At 43.3% G+C, this 20,428-nt stretch overlaps 4 protein-coding genes and 1 long non-coding RNA gene across 6 annotated transcripts; 3 read left to right on the top strand and 2 right to left on the bottom strand.

Annotated features, from left to right (window-relative positions):
• The first annotated feature begins 29 nt into the window (after nt 1-29).
• On the top strand, nt 30-2,408 carry LOC9650971 (protein POLLENLESS 3-LIKE 1). Of its 2 annotated transcripts, none has more exons than XM_024673820.1 (6): nt 30-426; nt 519-731; nt 815-970; nt 1,045-1,106; nt 1,157-1,812; nt 1,885-2,408. In XM_024673820.1, exons 1-6 carry the CDS (start codon nt 244-246, stop codon nt 2,211-2,213), a joined length of 1,599 nt encoding a protein of 532 aa, XP_024529588.1. In that variant the 5' UTR covers nt 30-243; the 3' UTR covers nt 2,214-2,408. The 2 variants fall into 2 exon arrangements, with proteins under 2 accessions (XP_024529588.1, XP_002969034.1); XM_002968988.2 differs by having other exon boundaries at nt 1,882-2,408.
• A 2,116-nt stretch (nt 2,409-4,524) lies between these two features.
• LOC9658590 (flavonoid 3'-monooxygenase) lies at nt 4,525-6,096 on the bottom strand. Its single transcript, XM_002968711.2, has 2 exons — nt 5,251-6,096; nt 4,525-5,190 (listed from the first exon to the last, which is right to left on the bottom strand). The coding sequence occupies exons 1-2, from the start codon at nt 5,974-5,976 to the stop codon at nt 4,672-4,674; spliced, it is 1,245 nt and encodes a 414-aa protein (XP_002968757.2). The 5' UTR covers nt 5,977-6,096; the 3' UTR covers nt 4,525-4,671.
• A 317-nt stretch (nt 6,097-6,413) lies between these two features.
• Nucleotides 6,414-7,985, top strand: LOC9650970 ((E)-2-epi-beta-caryophyllene synthase-like). The gene is made up of 3 exons (XM_002968987.2): nt 6,414-7,428; nt 7,560-7,853; nt 7,963-7,985. The coding sequence occupies exons 1-3, from the start codon at nt 6,414-6,416 to the stop codon at nt 7,983-7,985; spliced, it is 1,332 nt and encodes a 443-aa protein (XP_002969033.2).
• Nucleotides 7,986-7,992: 7 nt separating this feature from the next.
• LOC112346026 lies at nt 7,993-8,554 on the top strand. The gene is made up of 2 exons (XR_002992253.1): nt 7,993-8,324; nt 8,445-8,554. It is a non-coding gene; the product is annotated as an uncharacterized LOC112346026 (long non-coding RNA).
• Nucleotides 8,555-18,268: 9,714 nt separating this feature from the next.
• On the bottom strand, nt 18,269-19,968 carry LOC9658589 (flavonoid 3'-monooxygenase). The gene is made up of 2 exons (XM_002968710.2): nt 18,998-19,968; nt 18,269-18,937 (listed from the first exon to the last, which is right to left on the bottom strand). The coding sequence occupies exons 1-2, from the start codon at nt 19,856-19,858 to the stop codon at nt 18,296-18,298; spliced, it is 1,503 nt and encodes a 500-aa protein (XP_002968756.1). The 5' UTR covers nt 19,859-19,968; the 3' UTR covers nt 18,269-18,295.
• Nucleotides 19,969-20,428: the final 460 nt, after the last annotated feature.

Below are 20,428 nucleotides of genomic sequence, written 5' to 3'. Positions count from 1 at the left end.
ATTCTCCAAATATGCTCCACCGCGCCGTACGCTCCCTCCGTACGCGCGATACCGTACGCACCTGGATTCGACCGTTGGGAGAGCGCTTGCCCTAAAGTGTTCCAACGGGCAGCAGAGCAGGGATTGTGGCTGTTAGAAAATCTCTCTCCTTCTTCTTCTTTCTCTCGCGCGCCCTCCTCCCGCTCTCGCTCCTCTCGATTTTCTAGCTGCTAGCTCGCTCCAGCGATCGCGGAGGAAAGGAGAATGTGGAACAGCAGCTCTAGCAATCTTCCCCCGCATCCCAGGATGAGCAAATCGGCGCCCTGCTCGCCGGTCAAGCCGCTCGTCGCCGCCGGCAAGCGCCCTCCCTCGCGCGCCGATTCCTTTCACGTCATCCACAAGGTGCCGCTGGGGGACTCGCCCTACGTCCGCGCCAAGCACGTCCAGGTAAAAGAAAGGGACCAATTCCATCCGATCGATCGATCGATCGGTCGCGCACTGTCTCGCATCGCATCTCTGAGAGAACCCCCTTTTGGCAGCTGGTGGACAAGGAGCCCGACAAGGCCATCGCGCTCTTCTGGGCGGCGATCAATGCGGGCGACCGTGTGGACAGCGCGCTCAAGGACATGGCGATCGTGATGAAGCAGCAGAACCGGCCCGAGGAGGCGATCGAGGCCATAAAATCGCTGCGCGGGCGCTGCTCGGATCAAGCCCAGGAGTCCCTGGACAATGTCCTCCTCGATCTCTACAAGGTAAGCCCCCTTTTTCCCCCAAATCCAGTCTCTCGGACATGTATCGATGAAATCGCTGACTTGGGCGATTCTCTCTCTCCCAGAGGTGTGGCCGGCTGGACGATCAGATCGCTCTCCTCAAGCACAAGCTCCAGCTGATCTACGCGGGCCTCGCCTTCAATGGCAAGCGGACCAAGACCGCGCGCTCGCAAGGCAAGAAGTTCCAAGTTTCCATCGAGCAGGAGGCCACACGCTTGCTGGTCAGCGAAAGAAACTTCTTGCTCTTGCTCTTGCTCTTTCTCATCGATCGATCGATCGATCTTGTCCTTTGCAGGGGAATCTGGGCTGGGCGTACATGCAGCAATCCGATTTCATCGCAGCGGAGGCAGTCTACAGGTAAGCAATGCCATTGAATCGATTGATCATAAGCTGTGGATCATTGGCAGGAAAGCTCTGTCCATGGAACCGGACAATAACAAGATGTGTAACCTGGGCATTTGCTTGATGAAGCAAGGTCGCGTGGACGAGGCCAAAGTACTACTCAAGAGCGTGATGCCGGCATCCTCAGATACTCGTTGGGGCGCCGACTCGCACCTTAAGTCTTACGAGCGCGCACAGGAGATGCTGGCGGAGATGGAGCAAGGACAGCAACATCAGCCGCAGCACTTGCCAAGCACCGGCATTTTGCGTCTTGTTGCCCACGCTCCCCAAGCTCAATCCAAGCTCAAGCAAGAGATTGAAATCCACCAACATCGCCTCCAGCAGCAGCAGCAGCAAACCCAGCCGCGAAGCCAGCAGATCCCCACGTACGATTCCTGGGACTACGAGGAGGAGGAGGAGGAGGAGTATAATCTTGTTGACGATGCGGATGAGAACGCCAACGTAAACATCATCGCCCAGCAGCAGCAGGATCACCATTTTCTTGCGGCGGAGGCGCTCAAGAAGAAGCTGGAGCTGCTGTGCGTCAATGCAAACTCGAACTCTGGCGCCATCACCACCAACGCGAGCAGCAACAGCCTCAAGTTCTCGCCCAGCAAGCCGCCACGCCCCTCCGCCACCGCTCGGAGATCCCTCTCGCTCGAGTCCTTCGACAATCTGGGAGGTAAAGAAAAGTTCCTGCTTCTTGCTTCTTTCGATCGATGGACCCATGAGGCTCTGGTTTTGGTTGCAGCAGCTCCTCCTGGCAATGCTTCTCTACGACCACCTCCCGGAATCTCCAAGTCGGCTGCTTCGTCTCCCGTGAAGCAGCAGCTGTTTAGCGGAGGAGACAGCGATGATCGTCGTCAACACCAGCCTTTCCAGGTGCTGCTGCCGTCCGCGTCGTGCCTGGGTGGCGAGCTGGGATTCATCCAGAGTCCCAAGGGGCTGGGGCTCAACGATCCGAGGCCATTGCCCTCGAGTTCTTCCACCTCTTCTTCATTCCAGCAGCAGCTCCAGGAGCAGAGCCGGCGACTTCGCGTGTTCCAGGACATCACCGCCACCACCAGCCCTCTTGCTCGTTAATGGGCTCCATAGCGAAGCTCTCGCTGGATTTATCACTCCCATCGCACATCCCAGCTATGCGACACCCTCAGTCGCTTCTTTAGCGTTTCCTTTTTTAAAAGCCGTTATAAAAAATTTCAGGTAGGTCTGAACAGAAAAGTGTCCGGCAAATATATTTAAAATATGCTTGAATATTCTAGGATATGTTACTATTTAGCGATTGTTATTCATTTGTGTTTACAATTTATAAACTCTCTTAAACAATGCTTTAAATAATCATAATCACATCAACTTTGTGTCCTATCACAGTTTTCTCTTGTGGAATTTGGAGCTTCCATGTTCCTCTAGCCCCTATAATGCTAATTTAGTACATGAACACAATATCACTCCTTCAAAGTATACTGCTTAGTCTACAACTATGGATTTAGTGATTCTGAACATCTTTGTCAAACTTTGGGATATAAGATGTTTATAATTTAGTCAAGCATGCCGAGTATTGGTTATTTCCTGCATCAAAATAGTACTTATGGTAATTTAATCACTAGCAAAACAAAGGTTTTAACAAAAATAAAAGGTAAAATCGCTTGAAATCTTGAGAAAAGTATTTAGTTACTAGTGATGATTGCAACTTGCAAATGTAGCAAAATGTTTAACAATATCCTACACCATAGAATAGAAATCTATAGTTGCTAGATCTAATCTAAATATGCCAGAATATTTTAAGATAATCTACCATCCAATAGTTGTTATTCATTTATATTAATCTTTTATTTATAATTTATAAACATGTTTATAATTTATAAACTTTACTAAACACATCCTAGTATAATCTTTTTTATTCTATCATCTAATGGTTAATATGCAATAAGATTAGTCTCGATTTATAAAGTATAAATATGTTTATAATTATTAATTAATTAGATTATTCACTGACACTAATATTAAGCAAACCAAGTGTTGTTGCATGCAATGCACAACAAATTATTATATAATTTAGTTCTCTTCATGTTTAATAGCATGTATATTATCAAATATAATAATTGATTAGTCCATCTCATATTTAAGGGCAACTATTAGACCTTCTAAATAGTATGTATGAATCAATGACATATAATATTTATTTATTACTATATTCAGTTATAAATAATTTTCCTAAATTAATAGGCAACTTTGGAGCATATTGCATGCTTCATAAAGCAAGCAGATCTAAAGCAATCCTCAATAGATTGAATCTTCATGGATGAAATTCCCTAAAGGCATCCTAGGGCATCTTTTCCATGGAAGGAGCTCAAAGTTTTGAGCTTTGATGTCAATGGAAGTGTTTTGGCTGTCCTATATTGTAAGGTCCATTCCTAGCACTTATGAGTTGAAGCCAAATGTTTTTTATTTGGTATAAAATGTTTTTGATGATCATTTTTAATTTTAATATAGATTCTGGCATTTCTTGGCTATTTCTCTTTTCATTTTATCAAATATTTTTTATAGTCTCTTGTGGCTCTTTTTTACTTTTTTTTAAATTTTTCTTATGGAAGGAATGTATCTAGAATACCCAAGCCTATTCTCTAATTGTGATTTTAATACTCTTAAAATTTCTCTAATTCATTTGTAATCAAATTTTAATTTCATTTTTTTAATTATTATTAATAGAAACTGTGTTTAGTTTCTCCAAAAGAAACTTTTTGTTTGTTTCTCATATCCTCTTACTAGCAGGAAGCAAAGCTCAGCTGGAGGAAAAAGAAAACCTCCAAGAAATGACCAGGCTGAATAACACGATTTCCCAGCCTTCATATACAAGACCCTCCATGAGAATTTAAGCTCAGTCAGATCACCAGCAATAGGAACACAGTCAAAGAATCCCTTTGTAAGCCATAAAAATTCCATTTTTCATGTTTGTAAAAAGACTTACCTTCGGCTGCCTTTGTTAAACAATGACTACCAATAGAGATGATAGGAAAGAAATTCATACCAATGCACATTTTATACTGCTACACAATGTCACCTGATAGAAATCTAAGTCAAATAAGAAAATCTTTACCTTTTAAGTGTAACTTTTAAAAATTCTAGTATACAAAGGTGCATCAAAATTTAAGAAGGAACTCAACACACAACCTCATTGACAACAGGCTCCATTATAAGTGACCACCATAGCTTCAAGATTGACACAACTAACTACATGGCCAGCCACTTGACACCAACAAACTCTCCACCTTCTCAACCAAAACTCCACTTTTATGCCCTTCCCAACACATGCCACACTGAATGATCATATTGTTGAAATAAAAAATATGACAAAGTTAATTCAGCAGCATAAACAAATATTTATTGAATTATAACAAAAGCTTATATGTTGTAATTATTAGGACGTATCAGATGGAGAAATCATGTTGTAGGCATCTTTGGGCAGCCTTGGAGTAACCACTGGCTGCAGTGGATGCTTCATGATGCAAGCAGTTTTGAAGCAATCCTCCATGGATTGGATCTAGCCGGGCTCCACACTCCAGTCAAAGCCATGTATGAGATTTGCCACGAGCAGCTTCACGGTTCTTAGGCCCAGGGGCATCCCGGGGCATCTCCTTCGCCCGGATCCAAATGGAAGGAGCTCAAAGTCCTGGCCTTTGATGTCGATGAAGCTCGCAAGGAAGCGTTCCGGCAAGAACTGTGTGGGATTCTCCCACACCACGGGGTCCATTCCCAGCGCCCACGAGTTGACGAGCACGATGGTTCCTTTTAGGACATCGTAGCCCCCGAGTTTTGACGCTTGGCCTTGGCACTCGCGGATGTGGATCGGGACAACCGGGTAACGCCTGAATGACTCCTTGATGATGGCGTCGAGGTAGCCGAGCTTGGAGAGGTCTGATTCTTGCACCATCCGCCTGTTGCCCACGGCATCTTGAAGCTCTTGCTGGGCTTTTTTCAGGATCCGCGGCTCCTGGATCACTGCTGCCATGAGCCACTCGGTCCCAATGACGGAAGTTTCAGTTCCTGCCATAATCAAGTCCTGAAAGAAAGGATATGAATATCAGAAGCACTATCTTGTTCTTCATCCTCACGCACGTACCAACAGATTGGCTTTTGCATAAGCTTCCTCCTCCCCAAAAGCCTCGAGCAGAATGTCAAGGAAGTCTTTGTGCTCTCGGGTGCTCTTCTTGTGTTCTTCCACAACCATTTGCAAGAACTTATCCACCTTTGCATGAAGGCGTCTCATTCCAGGAGTCTTCCAGTCAAGCCATCTCAAGTACCAAGGCACGAAGTTGCTCAAACAGGGGTCCATAATACAGTGCACGACTTCGAATACCAAATTCTTGAACTCCATGGCCTCCTTTGAGCTAGCCGCACCGGCATGCTCGTGGCTGAGGTACCGTTTGCTCATGAGGGCGCCGGTTATGCTGTTGAATGTGAACACCGACAGGGTCTTCCTCAAATCCAGCGCCTGCCCATGGCTGGCGCTGCTGAGAATTGCACTCAATAGATGCGAGAGCTCTTCGCTTCGAATCCATGAAAACGAATCGATGTTCCTGGCGGTGAAGAGCTCCGTCAGGCACAGCTTCCGGATGCTGCTGTAGTACTCGCCATAAGGGGCAGTCCCGATGCTTCTAAAGTTGTAGTCTATGTGCTCTGCGACACTCATATATGGCTTGGATGGAAAATTCACATCCTGCGAGGTGAAGAGCTCTCTTGCCAGAGCCGGAGCTGATATGAGAATCGCTGGCCTCATTCCCAGGCTCAAGGACACAATGGGGCCGTGCTTTTGTGACATGGATTGCAGAGCTCGGTGGAGGGGCATTCTCGCTAGCAAGTGGAGGTGGCCAATCAAGGGCAATCCCCATGGCCCTGGTGGAGAAGTCACTCTGGATTTGTAGCTGATTATCACGACGGCCAGGATAAAAAGGAGGAGGAGAGAGCTTACAACATCCATCTCTCTTTTCTGCTAGTAACACTGGACTGCCACCTTCTTAAATACAATGGATCGATCAGTTTTTTCAACGAGGGGTGAGAAAACACGAGCATGAAACTTTTCTTTCAATATTCCAGCCGCCCGATGTTTCGTCTGGGATGTACAATGACCATCGAGCCACTGCGATAGAATTTTCGAGCATTCAGTACAAAGTCGATATGAATTCGTGCCACTCCAATAGCAATGTCCAACATGATCCAGTGTAACAAAAATGACTATAAAATGTCGTTCTCCAAAATCCCGATTATCTAAATCTCCTACTGATCATGGCACTTGCTGTGGAGAAGATTCCCGCCATGGAACACCTCCTGGGGCTGAAGAGGTTCTATTTGCCGCCCATTCGCTGCTCCATCCCCTCCAGCGCCTGGCATCCCGACCACAAGCTGGTTGCCAAGCTCGCGAACGAGTGGGCATTCCCATTCATCAATCCCAGCATGAGCGATGCCCAAAAGCTCTCCCTGGAGCGCATGCGAATCCCGCTCTACATGAGCATGCTCGTGCCGTGCGGATCCACCGAGAGCGCCGTCCTCTGCGGCAAGTTCGCGTGGTTTGGAACCATGCTGGATGATCTCCTCGAGGACGAGTCCCCCGGCGGCGCCCCCCGGGAGGAGTTCCTGGAGACTTTCCAGGGCATCCTCCATGGGACACACCCACATCGCGATCCAGTCCATCCATCGCTCGAGTTCTGCGCGGACCTCATTCCGCGCCTGCGATCATCCATGGCTCCCCGGGTGTACGCGCACTGGGTCGCGCAGATGGAGGCCTACGCTGCCTCCATGGACCGGAGCGTCCTTTCTCTAGCACAATCGGCGTCGACGGTCGAGAGCTACTTGGCGCGCAGGAGGCTCGATTGCTTCCTCCTCCCCTGCTTCCCATTCATCGAGATGTCGCTGGAGATTGCGCTCCCAGACAGCGATTTGGAGTCGCGGGACTACCTGGCGCTCCAGAACGCCATCAACGATCACGTCCTCCTTGTCAACGACGTTATCTCCTTCCCCGCGGAGCTGCGCGCCAAAAAGCCACTGAGAAGCATCGCGTCCTTGCAGTTGCTCTTGGATCCCAGCGTCAACACGTTCCAGGACTCGGTGGACAGGACCTGTGCAATGATCCAGGAGAAGGAACGCGAGGTGACGCATTACTACGACGTTGTGATGAGGAACGCTGTGGCTTCTGGCAATGCCGAGCTTGTGAGCTACCTTCAGATCCTCAAGATGTGCGTTCCAAACAACCTCAAGTTCCACTTCATTAGTTCTCGTTATGGAGTGAATGATGCCGAGTCTGGTCATGGAATTTGGATTGTTCTGTAGATCTTGCGATGAAGCATGCTAAAATCCACAAACCGAAATAAAGCTTTCGAGTTTTCTGATGTGTAGAACTTGTGTGGAGCTCATTAAGGGTGGCAACTTCAATAGGAACGAGTGACGATGAGCGTCCACGAGAAGACATTCCGGCGCTGGATGGCATCGAAGGCCGCCCGCGCGCCGTGGAAGCAGCCGCAGCGGCCATACATCTGGACGAGGAGATTGCCCAGGAATGTGTTGGAGGCGATGCCGGCGTCCTGGATCTGTGCATGGATCCTCCGCCCGCGCTCCAGATCCCGCTCCTGCCCGCATTCGCGCACCACCTTCGCGAACGCGTTCTCCTGCTCGCGGAGGTCAAGGCTGTGCGACTGGAGCACCGCGCGCGCGAGCCGCCCCCATTTGGAGGTGCGAAGCATGCATTAGGGCTTCTTCTCTCGCGTTCAAACCAGAGCATATTCTTTTGGTCCTCCACTGAGTCACTTCATCAAATCTCTACCCCGGATCTCGCTCTTAGATTCGGGAGTTTCGTGCGGTTAGGATCAAACACGAGGTGAGTGTATCGTGGATCGACACGTCTCATGCCTTCCTGGCGCTACGCGTCGGCGAGCTATAGAAGGGGCCCAGCGTTAGAAAATGTTAAATGCTCTTTCCTGGTTTCTTGGCTTTCGATCTTGAGGCAGAGTGTACATGATTTTTCTCCTCTCTGCTGACGTGATCTCGGAATTGGCATCACGGTGCTAGCTGGTGACACAATGCAATAATGGCCGTCCAAAGCTCCTGGGGAACGTCCAAGCTTGCAGTATGCCTGCGTCCCGAGGTCTCAATCCGAGTTTTGGCCAAAGTGACATGAGCTGCGGACTTGGAGATACGGGAGAGGTATCGTATTTTTCTTGATGTGTTTGTTGTTTGCCTGGCAAATCTTGTTCGAAAAATCATGGCTTTTGTGAAATGTTTCGTTTGGAATACACATCGTTCATATAACGCCATCCATTACAGTGGCACAGGTCCGCAAGAAAGCACGGGAACTTCGCAAACAACGCCAGCTTGTTACATTTAAAATACACCGTGACGCTCCACAAACAAACAGTGTCGGAGAGGCTAAGGTTTATCACTCCCATCGCACATCCCAGCTATGCGACACCCTCAGTCGCTCAGGTCTTAGCGTTTCCTTTTTTAAAAGCCGTTATCAAAAATTTCAGGTAGGTTTGAACAGAAAAGTGTCCGGCAGGTATATTTAGAATATGCTTACATATTTTGGAATATTTTACTATCTAACGATTTTTATTGTTTATAATTTCTAAACTCTCTTAACCAATGCTGTAAATAATTATAATCACATCAACTTTGTCTTATCACAGTTTTCTCTTGTGGAATTTAGAGCATCCATGTTCCTCTAGCCTTTAATACTAATTTAGTACAAACACAATAACACTCCTTCAAGTTATATTACTTAGTTTACAATTATGGATTTAGTGATTTTGGTATTTACTTACTAGTGATGATTGCAATTTGTAAATGTAGCAAAACCCTCAACAACATCCAAAACCATAAAATAAAAATCTTTAATTGCTATGTCAAATGAAAAAAATTAATGAATTATATATTATTTTGGCAAGAAATTTGGTAAAATTTTCAACTAGGAACAAACATTAAATATGTAAAAATTAATAATTCTTGCAATAAAAGCTATTTATATATATGATAGTTAAAGAGGTGTTTATTTAAATTTTTTGATACAATTGTTAGTAAGATTTAGAATGCCTATATAGAATGTAAATATAATTATTATAAAGTTTAACAATAATAGTAATATCTTCATTGAGTGTGAATATCATATATTAATTAAACATTGCAAGTTGAGAGGAACTTCAGTAATATATATTATAGAGCTATATATATATATTGATAGTTAAAAAATATCCATCATATAAAATAGACATCCTAAAAGTTAAATAATGTTTTTATAAATTTTATTTAATTTATTAATATGTAACTGTTAAAAAACATAATATAATTTCATTATAAAAGTGATAAGGTGAGAAAAAATAACTTTAAAATATAAATATTTATACTTTAGTTATTTATATAAAAATATCATCTAGCTACTACTTATATGTAAAAATGCATAAACTTATATGAACTAAGAGTTAAACATTAATTATAATATATAGTATTTTAATAATTTATTTTACTTGTGAACTCAAAATTTAAATTTAAACAATTTTAAACACATTATATGCTTAGTTAAATGAATATTTATCATTATTGTCTTTTATAACTTACTTAATTAACTTAAAGTATTCTTCTAAATCACCTTATGAGAAATGAATAAATTTTAGATATTAAGCAACTATTGCTTTAACATTCCAAAAATAATTTATTTTAATAAAAGGTATAGAAAACTGAATTATAAAATTAAAGATTATAAAGTTTATTAAATTAATAATAATACTCATAAGGTAATTCATATATATTATTGATAAATATAACTATTTAAATTATAGTCTGATTGAAATGATAAAATATTACACTATATCTTCTTAATTATAATTTTTATATAATTTAATTCTCCTAATGTTTAATAGAGTGTATAAAATCAAATATAATAATTGATATTATGAGGTACAGTTACAATGCTGTATACTAATATTAATATAGTGGGATTTTGGTAGCTGTCAGTTTGGTTTCAATCTAAACTATTCATTCTTGTATATAAGTTAAAGTGTTTGGGCTAATTGATATACACATTTTCTATAATCCCTTTCCATATTCCATGCACTCATATTGGTGAAGTTGAAGGGCATCTTTGATTATCCCTGAGGAGTTTGGATTTAGGATTTTGGTTTATATGTAGCTTTTGCATTGTCTAGATCTAGCTTTTTCCATTTCCTTTCTTTTGTTATTTTTTTTCGAGATTTTGGTTTAGATTTAACTTTTGCATTGTTTAGATCTCCCTTTCCTTTTAGTTTTTTTTCATTTCTTTTTTTTTTTGCTATTTCCTTTTCATTCATCTTTATGGCAGAGTAGCAATCTCCTCCTCCTTTGACTCTGGAGCAGCAGTTGGTGCAATTGCTTAATGCTATGTGATTGTAATTAAACAACTAAACTCAATTGATAACAGCATTTATGGCGTGTGGTACAACTCCTCCTGCTCTTGGTGCCAATCCTTGTATTTGGCTAGAATTTTTTCATGAGAATCCTAGGGATGATGTGTACCATTGGTTCGATCACTTCATGATGATTACCATATATCATTCTTGGGATGATGCTTGACATTGCATGAGTTTCCCACGTGTTTCCAAGGGATAGTGCTATAGTGGTACAATGGTTTGAGCTTAGCCACTTGTGAGAATTGGAGTATTCTCTTGAACACTAGGAAGGAACAGTCTTGATTTGGTGAGGGTAGCCTGGCTTTTCCGGGTGCTCACCCTTCTACCACAATCTTAACACTTGCTTCGCTCACCAAAAGATGTCACTCCTGGCAATGACACATCAACGAAGTTGAGAATCATTGCTGCCTAGCCTCATCCTTAGCCTTGTAGGTGACCTTTGCTAGGACCTCTGCCAACAACCTAGCTTAGGGCTGCCCACAAGTTAGACAACTCACACAAATTGATTGATCTTAAGCGATCCTCGCTGTGATGCACTCTTCAAACAACTGTAGTCGCCACTACATTGCCAACCTTCACTCCATGCGCTCCAAGGCTATTGAATGAGGCATCCTTCCAAGAACTTGAGGTTCTTTCCAAGAACCTTCTTTTTTATTTTACTCCACTCTACATATATGCTATGCCTAGAAAATGGCCATCCCTCCTCTTGTCAACCTCTAGACACACCCCCTTTCCAGCAGAATATTCCCTAACCAAAAAAAGGAGGAAGCCCTCTTCGACCAAGCCTTATTCTTGAGCTGCTCTAGCCCTCGACAGGGATCAAGAACAATTAGTACCACATACAGATCCACCGATGCCTCCTCCTAATGTTCTTCCAGATCCCAGCTCATTTATAAGAGAACTTTGATGGTCTTCTATCATTTTGAGAGGAGGGGATTTTCCAGTAGAATGGAAAATTTAGTTGTTTATATGTGGTTGTTGTAAAGTTTCCTACTCTGAAGTGTGTGAATGATGTGCAATACTTCTTAGGCAAAGTGCAGTATTTCAATTGTTTTGTGGATCATCTTTTTGATTGCACTGCACCGTTGCGAGTGTTGCTAAACTCATCAATGTCATCTTTCATTTGGTTTGTGGATTGTGAGCGGGCATTCATAAATCTCAAAGAGCTATTGATGACTCCTCCAGTTTTGGCATATCCTAAGTACACTCAACCTTTCATTTTGTGTGTGGATGCTTCTGATATTGGTCTTGGAGGTGTGTTGATGCAATAGAGCCCGAGTGTTCTTGGTCAGTACTATCCCATTGCATACATCAGCTGTACATTACAACTAGCAGAGGTGAACTACTCCATGACAAAGAAGGAGTGTTTAGCAACAGTTTGGGGTTTTGATAAACTTGATGCATATCTATATGGTTCTTGGACGTTACTAAAAGGTGATCATGTTGTCATTACTTCATTATTAAAACCGAAGAATCTCATTGGTCGTACTGTTCGGTGGGCTTTGAAACTTCAGATATATGATTTTGATGTTGTTCATCGCCCGGGAAGTTCTATGGCTGATGTTGACACCCTTTCTCAAGCTCCTCTTCCTTCTTCGCTCTCTTCTCATATTTTTGACGAAACTATTGTTTTAGCATCTATGGATTTTCTAGACGAGGATTCTATGCCATTGGCGGTTGCTGTATTTGACATTTAGTGTCCACAAGGTACAAAAAAAGAACTACCTTCTCTTGATGAGGTTCATAAAGTTTAAAAGATTGAGCCGTGGATTCAAAGGCTTCTAGAAGTTTGAAAATCTTGCATGATTTACTGATGACTTACCATTCTAGCATTTACATTCTCAATATCGCCTTAAAAACGACCTTCTTTATTTTGTGGGAATGGATCCTGATGATCATTTATGGCTAGTGGTGCCCTCAATCTTATTCCACAGTTTCTCTATGCTTACCATGATTCTTTTGTTCTAGGTAAGTATATGGGACATCGTCATGTGACCGAGAATTTGTGTAAGTCTTTCTACTGGCTGGAGATGCGACATGATGTTGTGCGTAGCTACGTTTGGTGTCAAGCTTGTAATACTCCCTTTATGTTGCGGAAGGACGATTGGCGTCAATTGCAGTTTCCCATTCGTTTGAGTTGGTGGCATTTGAACTTATGGGACCTTTTCCACGATCGACTGCTGGCAATATTATTGCTTCTAACTACTTGTGGAAGTTAATGCTCTTGCTAGCACTTTTGCAACTGCTGTTAGATACTTCCTCCTCAATTGAGTGGTGTTCCTATAGATTTTTTTGGATAATGGTCCAGCATTTATGGCTAAGGCATTTCATGTTTTGACGTCTCGGTTGGGGATACACCACACTCTCACAAGTGTTTATCATCCACAGTCAGCGATTTGGTAGAATAACTTGTTTGGACATTCAAAGGGATGATTGTGAAATACGTGAACTTTCAGCATTTGGATTAGGATGGTTATTTGCTGTCTTTTCAGTATGCATATATCACAAGAGTATAGAGTTCTATTGATGCTTCACCATATAAACTCTTGTATGGTTATGATCCAATATTATAAACGAAGCTATATTTACCTTCGTGATTGCCATGAGCTGCCGATACTAGGTCATGGGATTAGTATTTGACGAACACTAGGGTTTTTGGGCTAATTGATATGTATATTTTTTGTATATGCATGGTATATGGAAAGGGAATATAGAAAATGTGTATATCAATTAGCCCAAAAACCCTAGCTTATATATAGGAGCAAGTGGTCTGGATTGAAACCAATCTGACGGCTACCAAAATCCCACTATGCTAATATTAGTATATGGCATCATAGCTGTACACTTAGACCTCACATCATCCCCTCCTCTTGGAATAATGGAAGACTATCAAGGTTCTCTTATAAACGAGTTGAGATCTAGTGCAACGTTAGGAGGAGGCATTAGTGGATCTATAGGTGGTACCAACTATTCTTGATCCCTTTGTATAAAGCATTTCAACCGTTGCATATACACAATTTCTAGAGGATCGGCCTATTGGACATCATGCCAAACCTCATAAACTTGTGGTCCAATTTGCCTCAACATCTGATACAGTCCTTTCTATTGAGCAAGGAGCCCCTTAAATAAACCATGCGGAAAATGTATTAACGCTAAGTCATCCATTTAATACTCTGTAGGTGGATGATGATGGGAGTTGTAGCACTGTTGTTGTCCCACTTGTATGCGACTTAAGTGTTCAACAGACTCTACTCGGGCAAGTGGAAGGATGCTCATCAATTACTGATCCCATGACCTAGTATCGGCAACTCATGGCAATTGCAAAGGTAAACCTAGCTTCGTTTATAATATTAGATCATGACCATACAAGAGTTTATATGGTGAAGCATCAATAGAACTCTACACTCCTGTGATATATGTATACTGAAAAGATAGCAAATAACCATCCCAATCCAAATGCTGAAAGTTCACGTACTTCGCGATCATCCCTTTGAACATTCGAACGAGTTGTTCCACTAAATCGTCTGACTGTGCATGATAAACACTTGTGAAAGTGTGGTGTATCCCCAACCGAGACATCAGACTGGCCTTTTCTGGCCAAATTGGCTCCATTAGGGTCCAACCCCCACACTCTCCTTACTATACTTTTAGAATCCCTTGCACCGATCACTTTGGGCTTTCACCCAACAACCTATATTAGTATTTGCACTCAAACTCGGACTCGGACTCGGTCTCTGTCTCGGTCTCAGACTCAGTCTTGGTCTCAGTCTCAAACTCAGTCTCGATCTCGGTCTCGGTCTCAGTCTCAGTCTCGGTTCCATCTCAAACTCCATCTCAGACTCCATCTTGGATCCATCTCAGATCCATCTTGGACTCCATCTTAGACTCCATCTTGGACTCCATCTCGGGTCCATCTCGAACTCCTTGGATTCCCTCTCGGGTCCATCTCAAACTCCTTGGATTCCCTCTCGGGTCCATCTTGACACTTCTATATGTTATATATTGGTCCTTTTGTGTCCCTTTTCTAGAGATTCACTTATTGCTTGCTTCGAACTCGTTCCTCGAGCCCTTCATTGGGAGTTCCACTCCTACTCTCGACTTTTCAAGTCGAAGCTTTTAGTCCAAATGTATTATGCTTGTTTGGCTTTTGCTTCGGCCACTACCACATGGCACCCTTTTGGCTCCACTTTGGGGCTAAGGGATTTGTGTCTCACACCACAAGCTTGTCAGGATCAACTTGCAAACCCATGAGAAATATAATACCCAAGATAAGTCATGTCTTTGGACCCAAACACACACTTCAACCTCTTCAGTATTAAACCAACGTCCCATAGCCAATCTAACACTTTACAAACATCATGGGATGTGTTCCTCCCATGTCCCCTCCGAGTGGATCAAGATATCATGTAAGCTCTTGAATTTGGACTTCCCGGGAGGTCACCCAGCCCAGTACTATTCAAACCCAAGGACGCTTAACCCCAACTATCCCAAGACCCTTAACCGATTGGAAAAGGGGGTGCACTCTTGTTCATGGGCCCTTTCCCTCTATATTTGAACCCCATGGATCATCTCTCAAGTCGTTCCCTTTGGTTGCTTACATATCATTAATGAAGTTAGCAGTTACCTCTAGCATATCACAAAGAACCTCATCCATCATCCGCTGGAAAGTTGCTAGGGCATTTTACAAACCAAACAGCATCACCAAGAATTTATACAAACTAAAAAATGTACAAAAAGCAGTCTTAGGAATATCTTTTTCGGCCATCGGTACTTGCCAATACATAAAAGCAAGATCTAGCTTGGTGAACCAATGACTTCTCCCCAGACGATCCAAAAGATCAACAGTGTGAGGAAGAGGGTACACATTCGGGATCGTCACTTCATTTAATGGATAATAATTGATGCAGAAATGAATACTCCCTTCAAGCATTATCACCAGATGAGATTCACATGCCTAAGGACTCCACAACTTTAGAATAATACCCTTTTTCAACATCTTTTTGATGTTTGCATGTAAAATCTTGATCTCTTTGAGTGACTAATAACAAACATGAACTTTGATTAGACAAGCATCCCTGGTTAGAATTGGATGACATGTGGCAATCTTGGCCCCAGACAATACCTCAAATCAAAGAGATCGCCATACTCTTTCATGAACTAGTCAACCGCTACAATACAAAGATTATCAAAGGGATCGGAAAAGGGAAAAGTGGAACAACACGGAAACATAGGAGGAAGTAATAAGGAAACAAAAGTAATTGAAGTAGAGGTATAAGCAAAGGGACGAAAAGGTATGGAAGTGAAAGGAATGGATGAAATATAAGGAAGTATGAGACAAGGGGGAGAAGCCTCAAAGTCACATTTGGCATAATTATGTTGCAATCAATCCATACCAAGGATGAAGTCAAAAGTTTGACTTGGCACCACCCACAATGACTGCAACTCAAGCTTAAGATTGCCTATACCCACAACTAGGTCCACCTCATCCAGTGCACATGTATGTGTACAGCCGTTGCCATAAAGAATGAAAACTGGCTCTGCCACACAATGCAAATGTAGATGGCAATATGTGGCAACAGGTCAAACAATAAAAGATAAATTCAAACCTGTATCAACTAACACGGAGAGAATAATAGAAGACCTTTTATTATAAAAACGAACTTGGAAAGTAAACACTAGATGAACTGGTGCTAAGTGAACCCCTTGATAATACTCTTGCAAGAAAGATGGAGGGGTCACTAACTTATTCGTGCAAGGTTCCTCCATTACTTGGGTGATTCCTCGTTTCCCGGATGCATCTTGGTGTCCAAACCTTCCACTGTAATAACACTAACAAAACATTATTGATGCCAAATTCTCCATCCAAGAAATGGAGGTTGCCAATTTGAAAAACACTAACAACGTCGATAAATGTGTGTAATGCACTTTATCTCTCTCCCTTAAGCCAATTGGAAAAGGGGCAATTGCTTGATGAGAGAGCCCTTAGTGGTTATTTTATCCTTATTTATCCTTTAAGGTTTCAAAGGTCCACGGTGACAGTATATCCAAATCTCATCCCATGATCATATGTGCTACACTCACCCCCCCTTCAGAGATGTCAATGTCCTTATTGACTATTGAATAACAACCCCCATTGAGCTAAAAGGAACCAAAGCCAAGAGGAACCAACACCTCCATTTCCGCACTGAATGTACCAATCCTTCCGTGCCATTTGTTCTAATACCACATGTAGCACACCTTATCTTTCTCCTCTTAAGCTAACTGGGGCAATTGCTTGATGAGAGAGCCCTTAGTGGCTATTTTATCCCTATTTATCCCCTAAGGTTCCAAGGATCCACGGTGACAGTATATCCAAATCTCATCCCATGATCATATACACTACAGTGTGACTAACTTCATCACACACTTAGCAATGAACATCATAACTACGACCACATCCTCGCACTTGTCTTTGGACTCGAGCAGCAGCAACATCAACTTTCATTGAAATAGGACCATTGCCCACAGAAAGTGGAGCTAAAGGACATGCAACGAGAAGTGGAAAAGGCGATATTTTATAACATTGTGCCAAGCGAAGAGCATTATCAAGGGTGGTTGGAGCAAATGCATGCACAAGTTCAACAAGATCTTGATGAAGTGTTAGCTATAACATTCCCAACTTGATCCGCTTCAACATATTTAACTCTGCATGAAGCAAGAGGCTTCAGAAACTAACACCAAATTGCATTATAGACTCAGATGGCCTTTGACAAAAACGATGCAATTGTTAGAAGGCATCATCACAATCATCAGCATATTTGTAAACGCGTTTGAAGATGTTTGGGAGAACACTCCAATCCCTACGAGTGGCTGCACTCAAACCATTGTACCATTCCAACACCATCCCTTGGAGACACATGGGAAATTCATGCAAACGTCGAGCATCATCCCAAGAATGATATATAGCAATCATCGTGAAATGATCGAACCAATGGTACACATCATCTCTAGGATTCCCATAAAAGAACTCCAGCCGAACGTGAGGATTAGCATCAAGAGTAGGAGGAGTTGTACCACATGCCATGAATGCCGCCATCAACTAAGTTTGGTTGTTCAATTGCAATCATATAGCATCAAGCAATTGCATCAAATGTTGCTCTAGAGTCAAAAGAGAAGAAAACTACTACTTTACTATGAAGATGAATATTGCTCCAGAGTCAAAAGAGAAGAAAACTACTGCTCTACTATGAAGATGAATATTGCTCCAGAGTCAAAAGAGAAGAAAACTACTACTCTACTATGAAGATGAATATTGCTCCAGAGTCAAAAGAGAAGAAAACTACTGCTCTACTATGAAGATGAATAAAAAAGAAAGAGTAAAAGAAGAGAAGTGAAAAAAACTAAAAGGAAAAGGAGATCTAAACAATGGAAAAGTTAAATCTAAACCAAAATTTTAAAAGAAATAAATAAAAGAAAGGAAATGGAAAAAATTAGATCTAGATGATACTAAAGTTAAATCTAAACCAAAATCCCAAATCCAAACACTCCTTAGGGATATGAAAAAGGGAATATAAAAAATGTATATATTAATTAATCCAAAAACCCTAGCTCAAGTGAATGGTTTAAATTGAAATCAATCCGACAGGTACTAAAATTCCACTACGTTAATATTAATTACCAAAATTCCACTACACTAATATTAGTATATAATTTTGTAATTGTACATTTGGATCTCGCAAAAAGCTAAATTAAAATTTATCATATGAAGAAATCATGTATTTGGGTAGTGTAGGCATCTTTGTGCAGCCTTGGAGTAACCACTGGCCGCAGTGGATGCTTCATGATGCAAGTAGATTTGAAGCAATCCTCCATGGATTGGATCTTCCCAGGCTCCACACTCCAGTCAAAGCCATGTATGAGATTTGCCACGAGCAGCTTCATGGTTCTTAGGCCCAAGGGCATCCCTGGGCATCTCCTCCGCCCAGATCCAAATGGAAGGAGTTCAAAGTCCTGGCCTTTGATGTCGATGGAGCTCGCGAGGAAGCGTTCCGGCAAGAATTGTGTGGGATTCTCCCACACCACGGGGTCCATTCCCAGCGCCCACGAGTTGACGATCACGATGGTTCCTTTTGGGACGTCGTAGCCCCCGAGTTTTGACGCTTGGCCTTGGCACTCGCGGATGTAGATCGGGACTATTGGGTAGCGCCTGAGTGACTCCTTGATGATGGCGTCGAGGTAGCCGAGCTTGGAGAGGTCTGATTCTTGCACCATCCGCCTGTTGCCCACGGCATCGTGAAGCTCTTGCTGGGCTTTTTTCAGGATCCGGGGCTCCTGGATCACTGCTGCCATAAGCCACTCGGTCCCAGTGACGGAAGTTTCAGTTCCTGCCACCATCAAGTCCTGAAAGAAAGAATATGAATGTCAGAAGCACTATCTTGTTCTTCATCCTCACGCACGTACCAACAGATTAGCTTTTGCATAAGCTTCCTCCTCTCCGAAAGCCTTGAGCAGGATGTCAAGGAAGTCCTTCTGCTCTCGGGTGCTCTTCTTGTGTTCTTCCACAACCATTTGCAAGAACTTATCCAGCTTTGCATGAAGGCGTCTCAATCCAGGAGTCTTCCAGTCAAGCCATCTCAAGTACCAAGGCACGAAGTTGCTCAAAGAGGGCTCCATAACAAGCTGCAACACTTCGATTAACCAATTCTTGAACTCCATGGCCTCCTTTGAGCTAGCCGCACCGGTATCGTGGCTGAGGTACCGTTTGCTCATGAGGGCGCCGGTTATGCTGTTGAATGTGAACACCGACAGGGTCTTCCTCAAATCCAGCGCCTGCCCATGGCTGGCCCTGCTGAGAATTGCACTCAATAGATGCGAGAGCTCTTCTCTTCGAATCCATGAAAACGAATCGATATTCCTGGCGGTGAAGAGCTCCGTCAGGCACAGCTTCCGGATGCTGCTGTAGTACTCGCCATAAGGGGCAGTCCCGATGCTTCTAAAGTTGTAGCCTATGTGCTCTGAGACACTCGTATATGGCTTGGATGGAAAATTCACATCCTGCGAGGTGAAGAGCTCTCTTGCCAGAGCTGGCGCTGATATTAGGATCGCTGGCCTCATTCCCAGGCTCAAGGACACAATGGGGCCGTGCTTTTGTGACATGGATTGCAGCGCTCGGTGGAGGGGCATTCTCGCTAGCAAGTGGAGGTGGCCAATCAAGGGCAATCCCCATGGCCCTGGTGGAGAAGTCTTGTAGCTGATTATCACGACGGCCAGGATAAAAAGGAGGAGGAGAGAGCTTACAACGACACTAAGTGTGAGATCCATCTCTCTTTTCTGCTAGTAACACTGGACTGCCACCTTCTTAAATACAATGGATCGATCGGTTTTTTCAACGAGGGGTGAGAAAACACGAGCATGAAACTTTTCTTTCAATAGTCCCGCCGCCCCATGTTTCGTCTGGGATGTACAATGACAATCGAGCCACTGCGATAGCATTTTCAAGCATTCGATATCACCCCACAAAACTCTGCCATATGGCGACTATAAAATGCCCTCCACGAACTTCCTAATGGTCATGGCACTTGCCGTGGAGAAGATTCCCGCCATGGAACACCTCCTGGGGCTAAAGAGGTTCTATTTACGGCCCATTCGCTGCTCCATCCCCTCCAGCGCCTGGCATCCCGACCACAAGCTCGTTGCCAAGCTCGCGAACGAGTGGGCATTCCCATTCATCAATCCCAGCATGAGCGATGCCCAAAAGCTCTCCCTGGAGCGCATGCGAATCCCGCTCTACATGAGCATGCTCGTGCCGTGCGGATCCACCGAGTTCGCGTGGTTTGGAACGCGATCATGCTGGATGATCTCCTCGAGGACGAGTCCCCCAGCGGCGCCCCC

The sequence above is a fragment of the Selaginella moellendorffii genome, unplaced genomic scaffold, assembly GCF_000143415.4.
Source record: "Selaginella moellendorffii unplaced genomic scaffold, v1.0 SELMOscaffold_11, whole genome shotgun sequence".
NCBI lineage: Eukaryota > Viridiplantae > Streptophyta > Lycopodiopsida > Selaginellales > Selaginellaceae > Selaginella > Selaginella moellendorffii.
The sequence above is the reverse complement of the archived record's forward strand: the minus strand, read 5'-3'. Positions and strand labels throughout refer to the sequence as shown.